Raw genomic sequence first — 22,387 nt, 5'->3', positions numbered from 1 at the left:
TTATTTTGTTGCTGGGCAACAGCACCCCCTGCTGGACCAGGAGAAGTCAATGAGCTGAACCACCCCATCTCTTCCTCCTTGATTCCTGACCCCCAGTCTGTTAGACCGTTCTTTCTTCCAACTGTCTCATTCCCTCTGCCCTACAGTTTGAGAACGGCTAATCTAGCCTGTGGATGCTGAGCTCTGTCACCTTCTGTCAGTGTCCACATAACATTCATGTTGTGGTTGTGGTTGTTGTTGTTTAGTTGATTAGTTGTGTCCGACTCTGCATGTCCCCATGGACCAGAGCACGCCAGGCACTCCTGTCTTCCACTGCCTCCCACAGTTTGGTCAAACTCACGTTGGTCACTTTTGTAACACTATCCAAACATCTCGTCCTCTGTCGTCCCCTTCTCCTTGTGCCCTCCATCTTTCCCAACATCAGGGTCTTTTCCAGGGAGTCTTCTCTTCTCATGAGGTGGCCAAAGTATTGGAGCCTCAGCTTCAGGATCTGTCCTTCCAGTGAGCACTCAGGGTTGATTTCCTTCAGAATGGATAGGTTTGATCTTTTTGCAGTCCATAGGATTCTCAAGAGTCTCCTCCAGCACCATAATTCAAAGGCATCAATTCTTCAGCGATCAGCCTTTGTGGTAACAATCATGTTGCCAGATCCCAAAACAATAGAGATTATGAACCGTGTGCAAAAAGCACACGCGCCCCCCATTGTTGTTGTTGTTGTCATTATTATGGATTGTCTTTCATTCTCTCCCCCCCCCCCCATTTATTAATGGGAAAATCTACTGATGCGTTAATGCCTTATTTGCATAAATTTGAACCATGCCTTTTGATTATTCATATTCGTTAAGGTTTCTTCCTTCGACAACAGTCTTTACTGATGTCAACAAATGTCCACATTTCATCTTTCAATGAAGTTCTGTAGTTTTGTTGGATTCAGCTTACTTTTCTTTGAGTTTTGATACTCTCAATATTTTACTGTGGGTTGGATCCAGAGATAGCCAAGAAGATCTCCTTTCATGCAGTGGGGCTTTCTCGAGTCTTCTGTCCAATTGCCATTCCCACTTGTTGAGGGAGTGCTGGAAGCCGCAATGGGGAGAGTGCTCCTGTGCTTGAGTCCTGTTTGCTAGTTTTCCACAGGGATCTAGTTGGTCACTGTGAGAACAGGATGCTGGACTGATCCAGCAAGCTAGTCTTCCATTCTTAAGACCAGGCTTCCTCAGACTTGGCCCTCCAGATGTTTTGGGCCTACTACTCCCATGATCCCTAGCTAGCAGGTCAGGGATGATGGGAATTGTAGTTCCAAAACATCTGGAGGGCCGAGTTTGAGGAAGCCTGCTTAAGACCCTCTGGAATGTGATAAAATTGGGAGAGAGCCAGAGTTGCCTTGCACCAAGTGGCAGTGTCTCAAAAAATATCCAGATTTGAGCCAATACAATCACATTTAAATTCCGTATTGTTTTGCAAAATGCCCTTCACTTTGTTTTTGCTGCCCCTGCCCTCCCAGTATCTATTCAGCTGCTCATTGAATACAGTTCACTGTTTTGCAAATTCCTGGCATTTTTGGAAATTTCCAGATTAAAAAAAATAATACTTATTTTGAATCTACTGTTCCCTTTTTCTGAAGGGATGACGATGATATCAATGATGTCGCATCGATGGCAGGAGTTAATCTATCAGAAGAGAGCGCACGTATATTGGCCACGAATTCTGAGTTGGTGGGCACATTAACAAGGTCGTGTAAAGACGAAACCTTTCTTCTCCCGGCACCTTTGCAAAGAAGGATACTCGAAATAGGTGAGTTGCTGTGAATCTCGGCAGCATAATGGCCCGATTGGTGATACGAAGCGACTCCATCCTTTTATGGTTCCACGTGATGATGTTACTGGTCCAGCAGTGGCGGCCCATATTGAGCACAGCTTAGATGTGACACACAGATTCATTCTATTAAGCAAAAGTGGATAGAGAATGAGGGGTGGATGGGACAAAGGCAACAGTTGTCTATGTGCTATCTTTAAAGGCCACTGAGAGCCATCTGCATTAGGTACAGTGATTCGAAGACTCTTTTTATATAGTAGCTTTAAAAATATTCCCATGTTTTACACACCAGAAAAGTAGCTTCTGTGTTTCAGACATCCTGTTTTTTTAAAAAAACATGGACAACCTGGTTTCAAGCTATCAGGAACCCAAATTGGCTACAGCTTGCCTGTGGAGGATATCAATATGGGATAACATGTATTTTACTGCTGCAACTTTGTGACTTGCCCTGTACAGAACAATTGCACCTAACAGGCAGCAAAGCAGAATGAATTTGTGCACACAAGTACACACACACACACACACACACACACACACCATTTCCATTGGATGTTATGTCATAGCTGTGTATCAATCATCAGCTAAGCATAATGATCAGGCTTCTATAGCAGGCTACCAAGTGTTCCTTCCGTCTTTCCCTTTCTAGCAAAAGTTATTGCCTGTTGTAAACAACTTTTCAAACTTGGAGAAATAGATTGTAATGCAGTGATTAGAGTTGTAGGCTTGGGCCTAGGAGATCTAGGATTAAATTGCTGCATAGCCTTTGAAAAAAATCTGTAAGCTGCCTCGAGTCCTGTCAGGGAAAAAGGCGGGGTATAAATATAATACTAATAAATAATATTTAGTTAGGTCAGTCGCTAGATATTTGCCATCTTTAAAATGAGGGTCATAGTGTCCTTCCTCATATCTTTTCCAAAAAGCAGCACAATGAGATTCATGAAGCCCATTGCAAATAAAAGGAAATGAAATGAAACTAGTTAATATCACTGTTAAGTAGTACACATACTTCAATAGGTGCACAATCCACTTGGTTAGGAAACCCAAAAACATTAGCTGTGTTGGTGCATAGTACTGTAGTAAATTGCTGAGCTTTGTTTGAGAAAAGCAGCTGCATGGGGCTCTTGGGTTGTAAGTCACATTATGTGAATGGTTTTGGGGGGCTTTTTGTGCATGCTTAGCCATCACTTGGGACCTGGGTGGCGCTGGGGGTTAAACCACAGAGCCTAGGACTTGCCGATCAGAAGGTCGGTGGTTCGAATCCCCGCGACGGGGTGAGCTCCCGTTGCTCAGTCCTTGCTCCTGCCAACCTAGCAGTTCGAAAGCACATCAAAGTGCAAGTAGATAAATAGGGACTGCTCCGGCGGGAAGGTAATCGGCATTTCCGTGTGCTGCTCTGGTTCACCAGAAGCGGCTTAGTCATGCTGGCCACATGACCCGGAAGCTGTAAGCCGGCTCCCTCTGCCAATAAAGCGAGATGAGCGCCGCAACCCCAGAGTCGGTCACGACTGGACCTAATGGTCAGGGGTCCCTTTACCTTTAGCCATCACTTTGGGGCCTGCAGTATCAGGTGGTGTTAAGTAGGTAGGAAAGGGCCATCACAGGTCAGACATCATGGGTAGAACTTTTGAATCACCATAAGCTCAGTGCTTTCCAGTGGAGTCGTTTCACACATTCAGTGGCAAGTCAACCAACAAGAAACCAAGTATTGTGATTCTTTACATGAACTCGGCTCTGAATTGGCAATGGCTGCTTAGGTTTCTTACTTTGCTTTTGTTGGAAACACAGGTAAGAAGCATGGAATAACGGAAATCCACCCCGATGTAGTTAGCTACGTATCGCACGCAACGCAACAAAGGTTACAAAACCTGGTTGAGAAGGTATCGGAGACCGCCCAGCAAAAGAATATGTCTTACAAGGTAAATAGTCGACAGTGAGTTTTGGCAACTTGTATTCTTTTGAGCTCTGGTTTAATGAGCTCAGACGCAATCCCAGGAATTCTGTTTCTAGCCTGTGATTTACATCTTTTGTAATAAATTATTATTATTATTATTATTATTATTATTATTATTATTATTATTATTAATACCCCGCCCATCTGGCTGGGCTTCCCCAGCCACTCTGGGCGGCTTCCAAAAAAATATTAAAATACTATAATACATCACACATTAAAAGCTTCCCTAAAAAGCCTTCCTAGCAGCAGAGAACCTCATTGTGGTGAACAAAAGGAATCCAGGCCTGAAGAAATCAAGTGTGTCTTGTAGACACGGTCTTTGCTGTGACAATGGAGGCATTATGGGAATAAAGCAACAACAGGAATGTTTTTCCTCTTTAATAACTATGCCAGGGCTACTTCTTGGGACATAAAACACTGTTGCATGGATGGGGGGAAAAAAGGAAAAGCTACTTTGGGTTATGGAAACCTGCTATCAAGTTAAATTCTTAAATTTCTTTTGAAGTCTGCATGCCTTTCATTAAATAGATAAATAAATGGGCAGATTTAAGCAATCGTTGGCTAGGTTTAGCTCCCATTTGGTCCTTTTTGTGGCAAATTTTTGCACTTTGAAATGAAATCAATCGAGGTGCTGTCAGGTATGATGACAAATCAGATATATTTATCCACTGCATTAAGAAGAGGGCAGTGCAGGTTGGATAAAATTGGGAGAGGGTGGTGATGATTCTGAATTTCCTCCTAAAGTTTATATTTATGTACACACCCTGGTTTAATCCTGGCTTGAGGGCAAACCATAGTTTGATATATTCTGCTGAAATAGCAAATGAGAAGTGGAGGCTTCTAATCTCCTCCCCTCACAAACAAAGGAAGCAAGAAGGATAGGAGGCAATACACAAGCCTCACAACCTCGTAATGAAAAGCCATGGTTTGTCATTCTGGGTGGAGTGAATCTCTAAGGGATTTCTTTCTCACTGGCCAGCCAAATGACAGATTTTGTGTAAAACCTCCCATTGATGGGTGTTCTTTTGGCAGCTGTGCTACCTTCAGCTCCCCCCCCCCCAATTCTCACAGTTCCCTGAGTTGCAGGTGTATAACATGGTGCCGTTTTCAAAGTTTCATTAACTATGAACTGTTATAGTCTAAGAGGGAATAGAATGGGTGTGTTGTTTGGGGTGGCAATTTTTAAATTTGCTTTATTTCTATACCCAAAATTGCCTGGTTAATATTGCCTCCTGTAGTCCTGCCCTCCCCTCTATTCCCTGCCCCCCTCCCTAATACTGCATGACGCTGAATGGTGGAACTTATTGCTGCTGGAATTACTCCATGGAAAGGACTTAGGGCAAATACAAATATAAAAAGCTATTGGCAGAGAAGGTCAAAATTGTACTTACTTATGGTTAGAGTATCTCTAAACTTAATTTGGCTGAACAGTGGACTGGACAGGAGATTAGGCAATGGTTGTCTTGATATTCTGTGCCTTTACATGCTTTCTCAAAATCCACCTCCAGCCATTATCAGACACAAAATAGAGGAACTGATGAACCGTTAGCCTGATCTACTGGCTGTCCTATTTTTTCCGCCTTTGACCAAGCTCTGGAAATGAAATTGTGTAATATATTAAAAGAAGGATAAGTATCAGACATTCTTGAGTTGACTTGACAGGTTTCCATCACCTAAAGAACTGGGCTTTTAGGGGAAAAGAATCTTTTTGAAAAAGGAAGCTGAAAATATCACTTGAATGTTAATAGACCCTGATGAGATCATAGAAAAGATTGTTGAATTAAAAAAACAAAACAACAAGACTTTTTTAGCCAGCTGTATGAGTTTAAAGATTAACTTGCTGTTTGAAGAAGACTTAAGTGAACATATTGAGCTTTAATATGTGTGTGTGTGTGTGTATTCTCTCTTTTAGCTGTACAGTACAATTGAGCAGCTTTGTGACCCCCCCCCCCATTTTTTCCTAATGAAAACCATTTCAACACATTTTTTAGGATGATGAAAGATACGAACAAGCAAGTGATGTTCGGGCGCAGCTCAAATTCTTTGAACAACTTGATCAAATAGAAAAACAGCGGAAAGATGAACAAGAAAGGGAAATTCTAATGCGCGCAGCAAAGGCAAGTGCTTTGTTGTTGTTTTTCACCCCTAATAGATTGACAAGTGTTGCATTTGACGTTGAAAGAGCCGCGGTTCTTTTGTTCTCCTGGCTGTGAAATGAGACGGGAGGCTCTTCTCCTAACCCTAAATGCCACACAGTGTGATGCTGCTCTTTTGCATGCTGTCTTTAGTCCAGAACCACAAAAGGACTGTATGTCGAGCTTCATCCACACAGTGCCCCCCCACCTTTTTTGGGGGGGAGGGTGTGTCGGTGTCCTTCATCATCCAGAAGCCACTTCCAGCAATTTTGGAAATCGCCCCCAGCAGCACTCTGGTAGAGCATGAGGCTCTTAATCTCATGGATTCGAGCCCCATATTACAAAAAAGATTCCTCCTGCGTTGCAGGGGGTTGGACATGGTCCCTTCCAACTCTATGATTCTGTGAAAACAGCTGGGGGATTCTGGTGTGGATGGGAAAACCTCCTCAGGTCTAATCAGGCTCCTTGGATCCCAGCCTAGAACTGTAACCCGGAAACTGAAGTGGAAAACGCTTTGTACTCCCTTGAACAGGGAGATTGAATCGAAATAACATTTTGCACTCTCAATGATGGCTCAAAGAGAAGCAAAATGCCCTATGCAAATGCATTTTGTAAAACCAGGCACAAAAGGGGTAGCATGGAACCTTCTGCTTTCTCCTTATGGAGGCGCAAATCCAGTGAGAGCTTTGCTGCTTGGTTTGAATCCGGACTGAGCCACGAAACTCCCTGGGTGACTCTAGGCCAGTCACAGTGGGTGATACCCAGCACTGCGTTAGTAGAGTTCCACTTGCACCGTGCAACTTGTCCTCTCCTTTCTCTGCGCTGCCCCCCAGATCGTCCTGCAGCTCCACAATTTGCTAGGAGATCAGAATACCTATATTAGGTTCATTGGATCTGAAGTCATCCGGACACCAGAAATCACCAAGGAATTATCAAGAGGAAGGGAAAAACCCTCCATTCAGACTCCTTTCTTTCTTAAATAGAACTATGCCAGAGCTTGAGGTGGGTGACTGGCTGGATCCAGTCTGTTTCTTCCTCACTCTCCCAGCCACCAGTGTGGTAGCTCATCATCTTAAATTTGAAAATCTGAGCATGTGCTAGTGTTGGACTAGGACCTAGGAGACCAGGGTTCAAATCCCTACTTGGCCATGAAGCTCTTTGGGTGAAACTGGGCCAGTCAGTGCCTATAATCCTCAGCTTTCTCACCTACCTCACAGGGTCGTTGTGGAGATTAAATGGGGACGACGACCATGTATACCACCTTGAGCTCCTTGGAGGATTAAGTGCAAGATAAATGCAATAACTAATAACTCATTAATCTATGTTTGGAATATAGTTAAAATACAAAACATATGTTATGGCCAAGAACACATTTTTAAAATGTCTCTGATTTATTCTCTCTTTTTTTCTTACTTTGTCTCCCCTCTCCTTCTCCCTGCTGCCACTTTGAAATTCTTCATCAACACAGTCTCGATCTAGACAAGAAGACCCAGAGCAGCTTAGGTTGAAACAGAAAGCCAAGGAGGTATGTTTTTCCCCCAAACCGCCTGTCGTATTTATCATCTCAGTGCTGCATTTGTTACATTTTCACTTGCGTAATAATGACTGTGTTCCAAAACAGGCATAGGAGAGAGTAAAAACATAAAGGAAAATGGTGACTTTTTCTCTTTTGCCAAACACAGATGCAGCAACAGGAACTAGCACAAATGAGACAGAGGGATGCCAACTTGACTGCCTTGGCTGCAATAGGACCCAGAAAGAAGAGGAAAGTGGATTCCCCGGGCTCTGGATCAGGGACAGAGGTACAAGACTACAACTCTGTTTGTACATCATTGGATCCTAAACTTCTGATAGCTCTGGTACAGCTTCAAACTAAACTGAAATTGGAAGCACATTTCACTCTTGCCCAACACAGATTTTCTTGTTGTGGGTGTAAGAGTTAGAATTAGCCACCCCAAGTTTAACAAAGCGTGCACTACCTATGCAAGTTGCAAGTCTCATTGCTGGTACACTATCCTACCCCACTGCTCACATCTTTTAATTACCCTTGGGTGCCTTTTGTTATATATCTTAAATTTCTTTAAACCTATCTGCCATGTTCTTTCTTACAACTGTGTAAGTTCTGACAGGCATAACATTTTAAGAGGCTTTACTGTTAAGTTTATCTCAATGTCTTTGGACTGATAATTTCAAGATGTGTTGGAGCAGATTCTTCATCTGTCTTTTCTTAGTGGTGCAGAATGTGCAAAAAATAATCTTTCTTGATGTGAAACAGGATATAAAGTTGGCATTTTGTGTGTGAGATGTAACCGCTGGAATGCTTCATAATGGTTGTCGTTCCCTTAAACAAAGGGTTGGAGCCTCAATATATCTGATCTGCAATTCCAGATGCCTCACAGAAAACCTTTATTAATATAAAAGCAGATATTGCTGCCGATTTGTTTTCTTTATTGCTGTAGCAGCAGTGGAAGAAAATGGGCTTTGAAGTTCATCTTCTTCTGCATAGCTCTTGACAAAAATGATTTTCATGTTGCAGGCTTTCCTGCGAATAGCAATTTGGATAACACTCATTGAAACAAGTTTCCATTTTCTCTTCTAACAGAGGCTTTAATTACAGGCAGAAATTGAGCAGATGCACTCTTATAGTTCTGTAGTGTGTATTAGTGGAACCTGTTGAATTCCTGCCTGGGGCAGAGTGGCAGTTGGACAGTAGTAGACAGGGTGAGCTCCCGTTGCTCGGTCCCTGCTCCTGCCAACCTAGCAGTTCGAAGGCACGTCAAAGTGCAAGTAGATAAATAGGTACCGCTCCAGCAGGAAGGTACACGGCGTTTCCATGCACTGCTCTGGTTCGCCAGAAGTGGCTTAGTCATGCTGGCCACATGACCCAGAAGCTGTACGCTGGCTCCCTTGGCCAATAAAGCAAGATGAGCGCCACAACCGCAGAGTCATCTGCAACTGGACCTAATGGTCAGGGGTCCCTTGACCTTTACCCCAAAGGCCAACAAAATTTATTTTGGCACATGAGGTAGAAAATCCCATAAGCAGCTCTTTCCCCTCCCTGCAGTAAAACACACAACAGCAATGAATTAACTAAATTGTTGCCCCAAATCAGCTGCTTGAGGTAGTAGTCTCACTTTTTTTTTTACAGTAGGACTGGCCCTGGATGAAGGCACAAAATGACAGTGCAGAAGCTGATAAACTTATCTAGAAATATCTCTGCAAAATTCCCCTTTTGTAGAAGCTGAAAGTTTCTCTGGCGTGTGTTTATATTGTTACTAGTAATTATTTTATAAATTTTACATAGTTTTTATAAATCTGAAAAGCATTTACATAGGTTTTATAAATCCATTTGAGTCCAAACACCCATATCTAAAAGGGCACTGCAGTGAATTCCATGGGACTGTGTCTGTGAAGTCTGGGGAGAAGGGAATTGAGTTAAATCAAGCTCAAAGCATACTTAATTTTAAAAACTTAAGTTGCGTTCTCAGCAGTAGTAGCACGTAGAAAGATGTGGAAAAATAGGGAATGCAGTAAAATTATCATTACTCAAACTTGGAGCAGTGATCCAAAATAGCATTCATTGTGTCTAAGTCCATTAGGTGTGCTGAGCAAATTTAGAAGTAAGCTGTGTTCAGTTGGGCTTACTCCCTAGTTAAGTCTTTTTAGGATCGGAGTCTAAAACAACTTACTTCCAAACCTTACCAGTAAACTTGCTCTCAAACCCTATCATTCAGAATAATAATAATTATTATTTTTACTATTACTACTACAATTTATATACCACCCTTTATCCAAAGATTCCAGGGATTAACTACATAATTTATGCAGCATAATAAAAAACAGAATACACAGCATAATAATAAAACAATCATGATAACTGCCCCCCCCCATATACATTTAACAGACCATAGATTATTTAATTGCCAAAGGCCTGGGTAAAGAAGAATGTTTAGTTTTTATTGAGCAATAGCACCTACTCCCTGATTAGAGGTGCAGAAATGATCTTCTTTTCTAGTTCGTTCAGGATCAGGGTTTCTGCCTACCATTAAAGAGAAGGACTTCAACATACCCATTGCGTCATTTTGGAAGTCTGTGTCCAGCTGCTCCATGCTGTAGGCCATGTTCCTGTGGTGGGTGGTGCCAGGGGCAAAAATGGGTGGAGCAATGGGTGTGAAGCTTTCTTTCTTCGGTACAGTATAAATGGGAAATTAATGTTCACACATCTCTCCATTCAGGCAAGCAAGAGTCTTAGCACAGTGCCAGCCAGGCAAAAGCAGCTGAGGACCCGGAGCAGTCTGGGGGAGGGAACATGGCTTAGCAAGAGTCTCAAAGGCCAGTCAGAGATTTCTGGAGGGTCCCCTTGGACCCTGGACTGGATATTCCCCATACCTGAGTATGGCATTGGTCCCCCAAGTATATTGTATCATGAAGTCCTACCACAATTGTTCATCTCCAGGGGCAGGTCACTGCTAAGTGGACCTACTTTGCTGTGTCTGAAAGCAGTTTCATTTAGTTCCTACATATTCATCCAAGATAGATTTAAAATACTATGCGGGCTATTTATGATCACACACACACAAACTTTCAGGCATACATTGGGACCTCGTGTTACGTACCATCCTCCTTGTGAACGCTTCGGGTTACGAGCTCCGCTAACCCGGAAGTAGATGCTCCCGGTTGCGAACTTTGCCCTGGGATGCGAGCGGAAGTCGTTTGCTGGCAGCACGGCAGCAGCGGGAGGTGCTATTAGCAAAAGCGTGCCTCATGTTACAAGTGGTTTCAGCTTAAAAACGGACCTCCAGAACGAATTAATTTCATAACCAGAGGTACCACAGTACACATGAACATTTCACTTCATATGCCCTTCCGTATATGGAATCTGCTTTTCATTCATTAGAAATTCTTGTTTGCATTTCAGCAAACTGTGATCAATTTAGTTACCTTAGTTTAATCTGTTACTGGATAGCCAAATGTCCTAAATCGAAGCTTTTGTTTGCTTAATTAAGAACCAGCTGCTTTGGATCTAATTGACTCGCAGCTGTGCAGCTGCTGCTGCTGCTGCTGCTGCAGTTGACATTTTAAAACTGAGTTCCCCTTGTGCATGCACACATGGTGGGGGCGTTTTTCTTGCAGTTAAAGCAGTATTACCAAAACTGGTTCCGATCAGACTAGCGTGCTCAATAAGTCACCTGTAAGCAAAGCAAAAAAAGGAAAAGGGGAAAAACAAAAAGCCAAGAAAACGTAATTGCACAATTAGTTGTGGATATGATGTTCAGTATCTGAGATGATGTCAAAAGCCCAGGTTTTACCTGGACAAATTAATTTGTTGCTCTAATTGTGCAAATTCAGCTGTTTGAGCATTTCTGGGAAGCTTAAAAATATATTGTGACAAGATTGCCTGATTAGCTTAAAGGCTCGCATAATATACCTCATGGCATTCTTGGCCATGACCCAGTTTGACCCCACGAGTGACTAAGGGGTTCTTACACTATTCCTTCTCTCTGCCTCTCTTCACCATGCACTCCCTAGACTTATTGAGAGGAGCTGTCAAACAGGATGCTTCTTCTCCATAGTTTTAGCTCATACGTGAGGAGGCAGCCCTTGAGTCGGTATTTGGGCCGATATATGCAATGTTTCTCAAGGCTTTTGAGCTTCGTTTCTGCTTTTAAGCACGTTGCTTTCTGGAAGGGGGTGGTCCTGTCTAAAGCAAGGGGCTTGGAGTGAAGAATTTGGCAGGGATAGATTTGAGGTATGTGAGCCTTTGGTCACACTGTTAGACGAGGCTGCACATTGAAGAAGAAGGGGGCAGATGGATCATGATCCTGGGGGCTGGAGTGGGGCACTACAGTGTATCAGGAAATGACGGGCTGAGAATCAAAGTGGTCAAAGAGTGGGAGGACAGTACCACTGTGCGCTAAAAAAAAAAAATCCCAATATTTTTCTCAAATATGACCCTGCTAAGGCAAATAGTACTAAACTGCAGCTGCTCAGTTTGTGCAAAGTGCAACTTCAGCTTGTACACCAATTAGCAGTCTTTCCAGGTGGTATATCTCCCTTGGTTCTTTTTCTTCTTTTTAATATAGAAAAATCAGAGCAGAGACAAATTCTCTGGTCTGTATATGCCACCTGCTGGTCTCAGCTCATTACTGCCTCTCCACATGCATTCCAAGACAATGAGGAGATGCTGCAAAACCTCCTGTCTCTTCTGATGCGATAACTCACTCCTATTATATGTTTTTGTTAAGTTGACTTGCCTTTTAGTAATTATTTTACGAAACAAAAGCTATGTGCTGCTTCTGTAGTCTTAATATGCAGATGAAGGGCGGTATGCAAATTCAATAAATAACGACAACTACTACAACAACAACTACAACAACTACAGCAACAACACAATATGAGAAGTTATGTAATCTTAGTATATGACTTCCAAAACTGTGCCATTATAGCCCCAGCTGTTCCTTTCACCCCCTTTTAAAAAATACAGAGCTTTTGCTAAATAGTATACTGTTAAACAAATTCGCCTTCAGTCATCGATAGTTATGTTTATTGTGGGTTGGAGCAGTTGCTCCTGCCTGACATTTACCGTATTTTTCTGTGCATAAGATGCCCCCATGCGTCACAAAAGCCAAAAAGCATCTGCTCAGCAGCCAGCAAGCGCATGCACAATTGCCGCAGCATAAGCCAAGCCACAGCAGCCCTTGCCGCAGCCACCAATCACCCACCCAGTTGCCGCTGTCAATCTTCTGCTCACAGCTGCAACCAATCGCCCGTCTCCCTCATGTATAAGACGAGCCCCGATTTTGAACATTATTTTACAGTAAAAAAGTTTGTCTTATACACGGAAAAGTACAGTATTTGCAGAATGGTCATGCTCTTAGCCAGAAGGGCTGCGCTCATAAAAGGCTGTAAACATGGGGCACCAACTATTTGAATAGTTTTTCATATCAAAAGCTGGTCACTGAAGCTGGCTGTAAACTACCTAGATTGGTTGAAAGTGTCCGGTTGGCTGCCTGGGATGTATAGAAGCTGAGATGTGGGTGGAGGCCAGGGACTGAGGGAATTTTTTGCACCTTCCCCAAACAACTGCTTGTGCCTCAAGCTCGCCTTGTGCTTTGTGGCTTTTACAAGCACATCTGTGTCGGCTTCGAATGGGCTGATATCTTACAGCATAGGTTCAATGTCTTGCCACATCAATACATTCAGTTTATAATGCCAGTGATAGCGATAACCAGAGCTCCCCAGTCTCTGACCCTTAAATGACTCGGGCACTCAGCTTTTTACTGTCACTCTAAGATTTGCAAATCTTTGGCCCGCCACTCCCTTTTGGCGTTTGCTTAGGCCAGCCTTCGCCAACATGGTACCCTTGAGATATTTTGGACTACAACTCTCATCAGCCCCAGCTTGAATATAGGCCTGACCTCTTTGGAAGCAGAAAGCTGAGACTCTTGCAGTGAGCCAGATATCTTCTGTTCTCTTCAAAGACCTCCTTTGCTGGAGGTATCTAAGCAGAGGTTGAATTGGCCACCTCTCATGGATGCTTTAGCTGAGGTTCCTGCATTGTAGGGGGTTGGACTAGATCAGGCATCTCCAAACTCGGTCCTCCAGATGTTTTGGGACTACAACTCCCATCATCCCTAGCTAACAGGACCAGCGGTCAGGGATGATGGGAGTTGTAGTGCCAAAACATCTGGAGGACCGAGTTTGCCTATGCCTGGACTAGATGACCATTGGGTCTCTTCCAACTCTACAATTCTATGATTCTAAGTGCTATAGATGCACTCATAGGTAGGCCTTTGCTGGGCGATAACATCATGAAGCATTCTCACTATCGGGGTGGCGGCGAGGGGAATCATCCAGTAGTTGCAGGACTCCATTCCCTGAAGACCCGGAAATTGTTATGTGGCCTCATTTACCTTGTACATAATACTACAAAAATGAATGTTCAGTGCTCGTTAAAAAGACACCCCAGAGGATCGAAAATCACAGAATGTGCCTTAGTTTTCCTCCGACTCCTGTGTGGATTCCGTGTTCCCATGATGCTTTGGGTGTCTGGGGACAGAAGTCCCCCTGGATAATGCTGCCCCCATGAGTGTGTCTTTATAATGACTTATGAAACAGATGTTAGTGTGCTGATGCTAAGGCAGACTAGCATCATTCTAAGAATGGTTCAGTTCTATGCCAGCAGGTATTTAATCTGTGCTATTCATGTCTTTAGCGTTCTGCAAAATTGCATTAGCTTTTTACCTGCTGTCTCTGTTCCCCACTTTATTTCTGTTTTAATGGTTTTAATTATTTCCCATCACTCTTTTTATTGTTACAAGCCACCTTCCACATCTCTCTTGATACACAAAGCTCAGGGTAGAAATTACTCCAGCAAAACAAGCAAACAATCAAATTGACCACTACACGAGGTGGGATAAAAGTCCAGAGGTCTTCTAAAATGTTGATGGATGCTCACGCACCCTGGAGCCAGTCTGGTGTAATAGTATATAAAGTGTTGTTTGTTTTAGGTCGGGCCAAGCTTGAAACCTGTCCATTTAGAGAGCCTTGAGCCAAGTCATTTGTATTACCATAAAAGCCATGCAGAGAGTCCTGCGGTCTAATTACTTTACTGGGTTGTTGTCAGGATAAGAAATGAAAGCTACTTTACTGAAAGGGGGCTGCAGAAATGGCAAGGAACCTAGAAGGCATTTGCGTAAGAGGCAGCAAACAGGAACTGTAGGTGGGAAGAACTAGCTATAATAGCTAACAACAACAACATATTTATAAGCCACTCATCTGACTGAGTTGCTCCAGCCACTCTGGGTGGCTTCCAACAAATTAAACACAGTAAAACATCAAACGTGAATAATAATTTTTTTTTTATTTATATCCTGCCCTCCCCAGCCGAAGCCGGGCTCAGAGTGGCTGACAACAGTAAAAGTAACACAGTTTACATAAAATCACAATCAATTAATTGAAATACATTCTAAAATCAATTCAGTCTAAAATCAATTCAGAATCAAATTAATGGCAACCATTGGGCTAGAGTTCTATGAGTTAAAAACTCCCCTATCCAGTCCTTCCTTCCTTCAGGTGTCTTCTAAAAGTCAAGGATTGTTTATTTCCTTGACATCTGATGGGAGAGCGTTCCACAGGGCGAGCACAACTACCTGTGTGCCTGTATGTTTCCGAGAACAATTCAAAGTGTGATGCTGACCTTTAAAGCCGTAAACAGCCTCAGCCCAGTATACCTGAAGGAGCATCTCCACCCCCATCGTTCAGCTCTGACTTTTAGAAAACGTCTGAAGGCAGCCCTGTTTCGGGAAGTTTTTAATGTTTGATGTTTTGTTGCTTTTTTATGCATATTCTGTTTGGAGCCACTCAGAGTGGCTGGGGAAACCCGCCAGATGGGCGGGGTATAAATAATAAATAAATTATCATCGTCGTCGTCATCCCAAGAGGGTCCTCTGCCTGGTTCATTGTAACTTCACTTATCTTAGTGAGGGAATTGCCAGAAGGCTCTCGGAACTTGGACCTCAGGGTATGGGCTGAACGATTGGGGTACAGATGCTGCTTCGAGTAAATAGGGCTGAGGCCATTTAAGCTTCCCATTCCTGACATAGAGGGAACTTTCTAAGAGATTGTTGTTGTTTAGTTGTGTCTGACTCTTCGTGACCCCATGGACCACAGCACACCAGGCACTCCTGTCTTCCACTGCCTCCCACAGTTTGGTCAAACTCATGCTGGTAGCTTCGAGAACACTGTCCAACCATCTCGTCCTCTGTCGTCCCCTTCTCCTTGTGCCCTCCATCTTTCCCAGCATCAGGGTCTTTTCCAGGGAGTCTTCTCTTCTCATGAGGTGACCAAAGTATTGGAGCCTCAGCTTCATGATCTGTCCTTCCAGTGAGCACTCAGGGCTGATTTCCTTCAGAAGGGAGAGGTTTGATCTTCTTGCAGTCCATGGGACTCTCAAGAGTCTCCTGCAGCACCACAATTCAAAAGCATCAATTCTTCAGCGATCAGCCTTCTTTATGGTCCAGCTCTCACTTCCTTACATCACTACTGGGAAAACCATAGCTTTAACTATATAGACCTTTGTCAGCAAGGTGATGTCTCTGCTTTTTAAGATGCTGTATAGGTTATTCAGCTACACTGCTAGCTCAGAGAACTAACCCATTGCCCTGTTCACACACACACTGTATTCCACACAGCTTCTGCTGCCGCCGCCTCCAATGCTTCTCTGAGGGCTTGGAAAATAAACTAACTTCTCTTCTTTCTGTTTTCAGGGATCCAGCACGAGTGTGGCAGTGCCAGGCAGCTCTGGAGTCGGAACAGCCAGGCAGTTTACACGGCAAAGGATAACGCGGGTGAACCTCAGGGACCTCATATTATGTTTAGAAAATGAGCGAGAGACAAGCCATTCACTATTGCTATACAAAGCATTCCTTAAGTAAAAAAAGTGGAGAACATCAAGGTATTTTTGGCGGAGAAGACACCTGGGGACACTTTTTTTTATATATATTTGCAGATTACGCCTTTTTGTAACGAGCATATGGGATACTGTTTAAAAAAAACACCCACCCCATCAACAAACCATCACCACCACCACTCTGAGACAACCACCTCTTTACAAGGAACCGTTTTCTAGTCCCATTTATTATAAACTCTTTGGTGTAAGAGAGAGATCCCTTTCTTTGACAGTAAGGAGACTTGCAAAGGCCTGAGGAGTCGATAAGAGGACAATTTAAAGTTTAACTCATCTCTTTGATTGAGTGGCCTTCTTGCCAAACAAGCCATATTATAGAGACTGATGGAACCGTTTAGCAAATAACCAGCTACTCTGTGTCAGATCCTGTAGCAATTTCAACATTAATTGTGCATTTTAGTTCAGTTTTACTTAACGAGATTGATTATATAGGTATATGTCTACAGCAGATGACCTCATTTTATTTTAGCTTTTAAATGGAGTCAGTTAGCAAAGCGAACTGATTTTAATAAATATTTATCTTTTCCTGCCCAAAATTGTTCAGATCCTAGATTACACTTAATTTTAAGCGTAACCTCAATTCTTTTAATCTTGTTATTATCGCTTATTAGAGGCAACCCCCCACTCTGAAGGCCCACAAAGGAGGGTTACTTCTGAATGTTGTATCAGCATCTGTAAAAATAGAAAAAGAAAAAAAAGAAATGCATTTTATTTGCTATAGTTTGTAAAGCTGTAAAGTTTAAAACAAAAAAAGGAAAAAGGAAAAAAAGAAAAAACCTTTTCAGCATAAATATATTTTACTTGCACTGTGTTTTTTAGCGAAAGTGAAAGCTTAGATTAAATAAAAATCAAAGTTGAGAGGAATCATCAAAAAAGACAGTTTCTCAGTGTGAAATCAAGTGTTGAAAAATGGTTGGTGTATTTTGTCAGTAAATGTACATAATTTTTGGCACATAACATTAAAAAAAATGGCTATGTAAACTATAATTATTTTGCTAAAAGACTGTATGCAAGCTATGGGCTTACTTTAAAGACGTCCAGAGCAAAATTCCCCTCTTTGTACCTATTTTTTTATTACAAATATACTAATTGGTTCTTTATATTTTCAGAGGTTATTGTATTAAATTGTCTATTGATAGTACTTTTATGACTGTAAATATGTCGGCTTTCTTTGTGTGAACTCTCATGTTAGATTTTAAGGGCAGGGGCCACCGTGAACACTTTTTGCGCAAATCCTGTTGAAACGAAGGGAGCTCTGCGACATGAACTGGCATTGGGTTTCAGCGGAGCCTTGTGCGAGAAGCGTTTCCGGTGGATTGCACCTTAACTCTTTTTGTGTGTAAACTGAATGCTGATCAGTATTTTTATCAAACACCCTACAAACTGTTACACCTTTTTATTTCGTCTTTTAGGGAATAAAAATCCTGTCTTTCCATTTTATTTTCATGTAAATTTTGCACAGTTCCTTGTTCATATGTAAATATTTTACTTTCAGAAATGAAGTTTTTAATTGCTATTGTTTTATATAGGATTGAAAGAAAATTAACTCCTTTATTAAAAACAAATTTATCTGTATCTGTGTATGTATTTTTGCTCTATAAAAATACTTCTGTTTCTGGATTTATTTAATTTCTCCCCATCCTGTCCCTACACTGCTACCCCCCTCCCCTTAAAAAAAAACATTCGAAGAAATAACCTCTCTTGGTTTTAAGCAGTGTTGGGAAGATAACAATTCATCAGGGTGATCAGTGCCTGAAATAAAATTACAAACTGTATGCCAAGGAAACTCGGCTTCTGCACTTGGAATAAATTATGCTAGTTATATAAACCTGCAAATATGTACTTTGCCTAATCAGTTCTGCGTCTATAAGATTCAGCTATAGTGGTTAGAATACTGGATTTGGGAGAAGGAAAACTGGTTTCAAGTCCCTATATCAGCCTTTCTCAACTCCAGCCTGTAATCTGTAGACTGCATTTCCAGTTGAAGTTTCTGAATTGTAGAGCAGATTTACAAAAGTCCAATTCAGATGTCATCGGAGCATGCAGTATTTGCTGTACTGCCTGGGCTTTGGGGATTTCTGGTTCCAAACAGCAGGCTGGACATGGCTGCCCTGCTAAGCGACCTTGTGCCAGCCACGTTTTTCCAGCAGAATAGTTGGGAAAATATTTATGCCAACCTGAGCTCAGGGTGCAACGGAGGGAGATAAATCCAATAGGTAAGTTTGGCTGCTTGTTTATTTATATGATCAGGAAAGAGCATGCAAGAGGAGGAGGAAGAGAGAAGCACGGAGATTGGATAGAAACACGTAGGCTTCAAGCGAAAGAAAAGAAAAGAAAAAGGCAGGGAAACAAATTGTAATTCTGGGATTTAAAAAGCTGAATCCTGTGTCAGCTATGAAGTACATTTGCAATGTATGCCAATTTTCCATAATTTTGCTGGATGTTGGAAGAATGTAGTGCGATGGAAGGCCACCACCACCTGGGAAATGTGGCTTCTGATATTTTCCCAGGTACTACCTACATGATGGCAAGTTTACATTTATAGTTTTAGGAACTAGATACCTAAAAAAACTAAAAGCTTTCTAGCACATTTTCAAGGATGCTGACCTTTGGCCTAATATTATAGCCTGGATAGCTCAGTTGGTTAGAGCACGGTACTGATAACGTCAAGGTTGCAGGTTTGATCCCCACATCCGCATATTCCTGCGTTGCAGAGAGCTGGACTTAGATGATCCTCAGGGCCCCTTTGATTCTACAGTCCTGTGATTCTATGTGTTTGTGTGTACGTATTTATTTCTGTGCTTCAATAAGTGTTGGGGAATACACACAAGTTCAGGGCAGAGGTACCTGAGGGATGGGGATGAATAGCAAACCATGGAGGATGCTGACATTTATGATTGCGTCTGAGCTCCGTAAGACTTTCTTCCAAGTAAACCAGTTGCTTGAAAGGAACTAGTTCTAATTCAAGCTCTAGTTCAAGCTTATCCTGCCCAAAAATGAATTACCGTATTTTTGCTCTATAAGACTCACTTTTTCCCTCCTAAAAAGTAAGGGGAAATGTGTGTGCGTCTTATGGAGCGAATGCAGGCTGCACGGCTATCCCAGACGCCAGAACAGCAAGAGGGATTGCTGCTTTCACTGCGCAGGGATCCCTCTTGCTGTCCTGGCTTCTGAGATTCAGAGTATTTTTTTCTTGTTTTTCTCTAAAAACTAGGTGCGTCTTGTGGTCTGGTGCATCTTATAGAGCGAAAAATACGGTAGTTCTGGTTCATGTTCATTCTTTTACAAAATGGACTAGTTCAGTTCATGCTTGTCCAGTGAACATTTTAGTTCATAAAAAATTCATTCCTGGCAAAACAGTTTCAGCATTCATAATTTTACAAGCTGCTGTGCAGAAGTGTAAGGGCTTCCTTTTAAAAAATTTGTACCAGATGTACAGCTGTTAAAGGTACAAGACATCATTTTCCCTACAAGAGCATATCCCTTCAGCAAGGAAGAGACAGGAAATGCTTCACATTTCTGAATTCTTAGCAGCAGTGATTAAGCATCTCTGTATCTGTCTAATAAGGCTTAGAACGTTGCCTTCACTTTTTGCTTTCTAACTTTATACAAGTCTGATTCATGCTTCTTTTTAATGAAAGCTAAGATTGGGCTTCCTCCTTTGGTGGTGGAAGACATTAATGCAAAGATGGACTAGAAATCATTCAAAGTTCTGCCCCAAAATGAACTTAGTTGCCAGATAGACTAAAAGCAATTATTTTCATTTTTCAAAATTAGTTTTCCAATATTATTCCAATAATAGCCCCATTATAACAATGCCAATTCATATCTAATTAATACAATTATTAATACAAATTAGTCAAATACTGGATTATACATTTTAGTTAAAGTGGCCCCGCCCCGTGTGTTAGATTTGATGGCTTTAGTTACTTGGTGGCTTTGCATGTCTTCAGACCCTACCCTGAGATGCATGTGATATCAGGTTATGCCAGGCATAGACAAACTCCGGCCCTCCAGATGTTTGGTACTACAATTCCCATCACCCCTAGCTAACAGGACCAGTGGTCAGGAATGATGGGAATTGTAGTCCCAAACATCTGGAGGGGCGGAGTTTGCCTATGCCTGGGTTATGGTCTGTGTGTGTGTGGTTTGGAAGCTGCACGGCCAGGGAAAAAACAATGCTATCCAGGGTTGTAAAGACTGCATAGAGAATAATTGGGTGCACTCTTCCCACCTTAGATCAAATCTATGCTGCCAGGTGCCATAAGAAAGCGGCAGAGATAGTGCAGGATAGTACGCACCCCGGAAACGATCTCTTTCAGCTTCTGCCTTCTGGAAGATGGTATAGGGTTATAAAGGCCAGGACTAGCCGCCTGAGAAACAGTTTCTACGCAAATGCAATTCTGGTTCTAAACGCAGCATAAGGGGTCTCTATGGTATAGTGTATTTTAAAATGGGGTTTTAGAGATTTTAGGGGTTTTTGAATGTTTTATGTAGTTTTTCAATTTCATTGTTCTGTATGGGACTATGGCAATAAAGATATCTATCTCATAGAATCATAGAGTTGGAAGAGACCACAAGGGCCATCGAGTCCAACCCCCTGCCAAGCAGGAAACACCATCAGAGCACTCCTGACATATGGTTGTCAAGCCTCTGCTTAAAGACCTCCAAAGAAGGAGACTCCACCACACTCCTTGGCAGCAAATTCCACTGTCGAACAGCTCTTACTGTCAGGAAGTTCTTCCTAATGTTTAGGTGGAATCTTCTTTCTTGTAGTTTGGATCCATTGCTCCGTGTCCGCTTCTCTGGAGCAGCAGAAAACAACCTTTCTCCCTCCTCTATGTGACATCCTTTTATATATTTGAACATGGCTATCATATCACCCCTTAACCTCCTCTTCTCCAGGCTAAACATGCCCAGCTCCCTTAGCCGTTCCTCATAAGGCATCGTTTCCAGGCCCTTGACCATTTTGGTTGCCCTCCTCTGGACATGTTCCAGTTTGTCAGTGTCCTTCTTGAACTGTGGTGCCCAGAACTGGACATATCTATCTATCTATCATCCATCTATCTATCTATCTATCTATCTATCTATCATCTATCTATCTATCTATCATCTATCTATATCTATCAGAAATGGATCTATCTATATCTATTATCTATATCTATATCTATTATAAATTAAAAGACGCCTGCTTCTTGGGAGAAGGGCAATGACAGGCCTAGACAGCATCTTGAGAAGTAGAGACATCACCTTGCCAACAAAGGTTCGTATAGTTAAAGGTTTGGTTTTCCCAGTAGTGATGTATGGAAGTGAGAGCTGGACCATAAAGAAGGCTGATCGCCGAAGAATTGATGCTTTTGAATTATGGTGCTGGAGGAGACTCTTGAGAGTCCCATGGACTGCAAGAAGATCAAACCTATCCATTCTGAAGGAAATCAGCCCTGAGTGCTCACTGGAAGGACAGATTGTGAAGCTGAGGCTCCAGTACTTTGGCCACCTCATGAGAAGAGAAGACTCCCTGGAGAAGACCCTGATTTTGGGAAAGATGGAGGGCACAAGGAGAAGGGGGCGACAGAGGACGAGATGGTCGGATAGTGTTTTTGAGGTTACCAGCATGAGTTTGACCAAACTGCGGGAGGCAGTGGAGGACAGAGGTGCCTGGCGTTCTCTGGTCCATGGGGTCACGAAGAGTCGGACACGACTAAACAACTAAACAACAACAACAACAACATCTATCTATCATCTATCTATCTATATCTATCTATCTATATCTATCTATCTATCTATCTATCTATCTATCTATCATCTATCTATCTATCATATGCAGAATGAGGGATGGGCTATATAGCTTGAAAGTAGAACAACTGTGTCACATGCAACAGGTAAATCTCCAGCATCTCCAAGTAGTTGCTTCCTGAAACCCTGGCAAGTCACTGCCAGTCCGCGGCAATACTGAGCTAGCAGTGCTTTTCTGACTCAGTAGAAGACAGTTTCCTGTGCTTTTCCTTCCTTGCACAAGGA

The 22,387-nt window shown here is 42.4% G+C and overlaps 1 protein-coding gene across 4 annotated transcripts in view; it reads left to right on the top strand.

Moving 5' to 3' along the window:
- The window catches only part of TAF4 (TATA-box binding protein associated factor 4), a 75,833-nt gene extending 57,892 nt beyond the window's left edge, over positions 1–17,941 (top strand). For all 4 annotated transcript variants that reach the window (XM_053394428.1, XM_053394426.1, XM_053394427.1 and 1 more), the window contains 6 exons: positions 1,622–1,791; positions 3,598–3,728; positions 5,755–5,880; positions 7,367–7,423; positions 7,581–7,700; positions 16,167–17,941. In XM_053394428.1, coding sequence (XP_053250403.1) covers positions 1,622–1,791; positions 3,598–3,728; positions 5,755–5,880; positions 7,367–7,423; positions 7,581–7,700; positions 16,167–16,334 — 772 coding nt within the window. In that variant the 3' untranslated portion in view covers positions 16,335–17,941. The remainder of the gene's footprint in view (positions 1–1,621; positions 1,792–3,597; positions 3,729–5,754; positions 5,881–7,366; positions 7,424–7,580; positions 7,701–16,166) is intronic.
- Positions 17,942–22,387: the final 4,446 nt, after the last annotated feature.

This window comes from Podarcis raffonei, chromosome 6 (assembly GCF_027172205.1).
Source record: "Podarcis raffonei isolate rPodRaf1 chromosome 6, rPodRaf1.pri, whole genome shotgun sequence".
Taxonomy (NCBI): domain Eukaryota; kingdom Metazoa; phylum Chordata; class Lepidosauria; order Squamata; family Lacertidae; genus Podarcis; species Podarcis raffonei.
The sequence above is the reverse complement of the archived record's forward strand: the minus strand, read 5'-3'. Positions and strand labels throughout refer to the sequence as shown.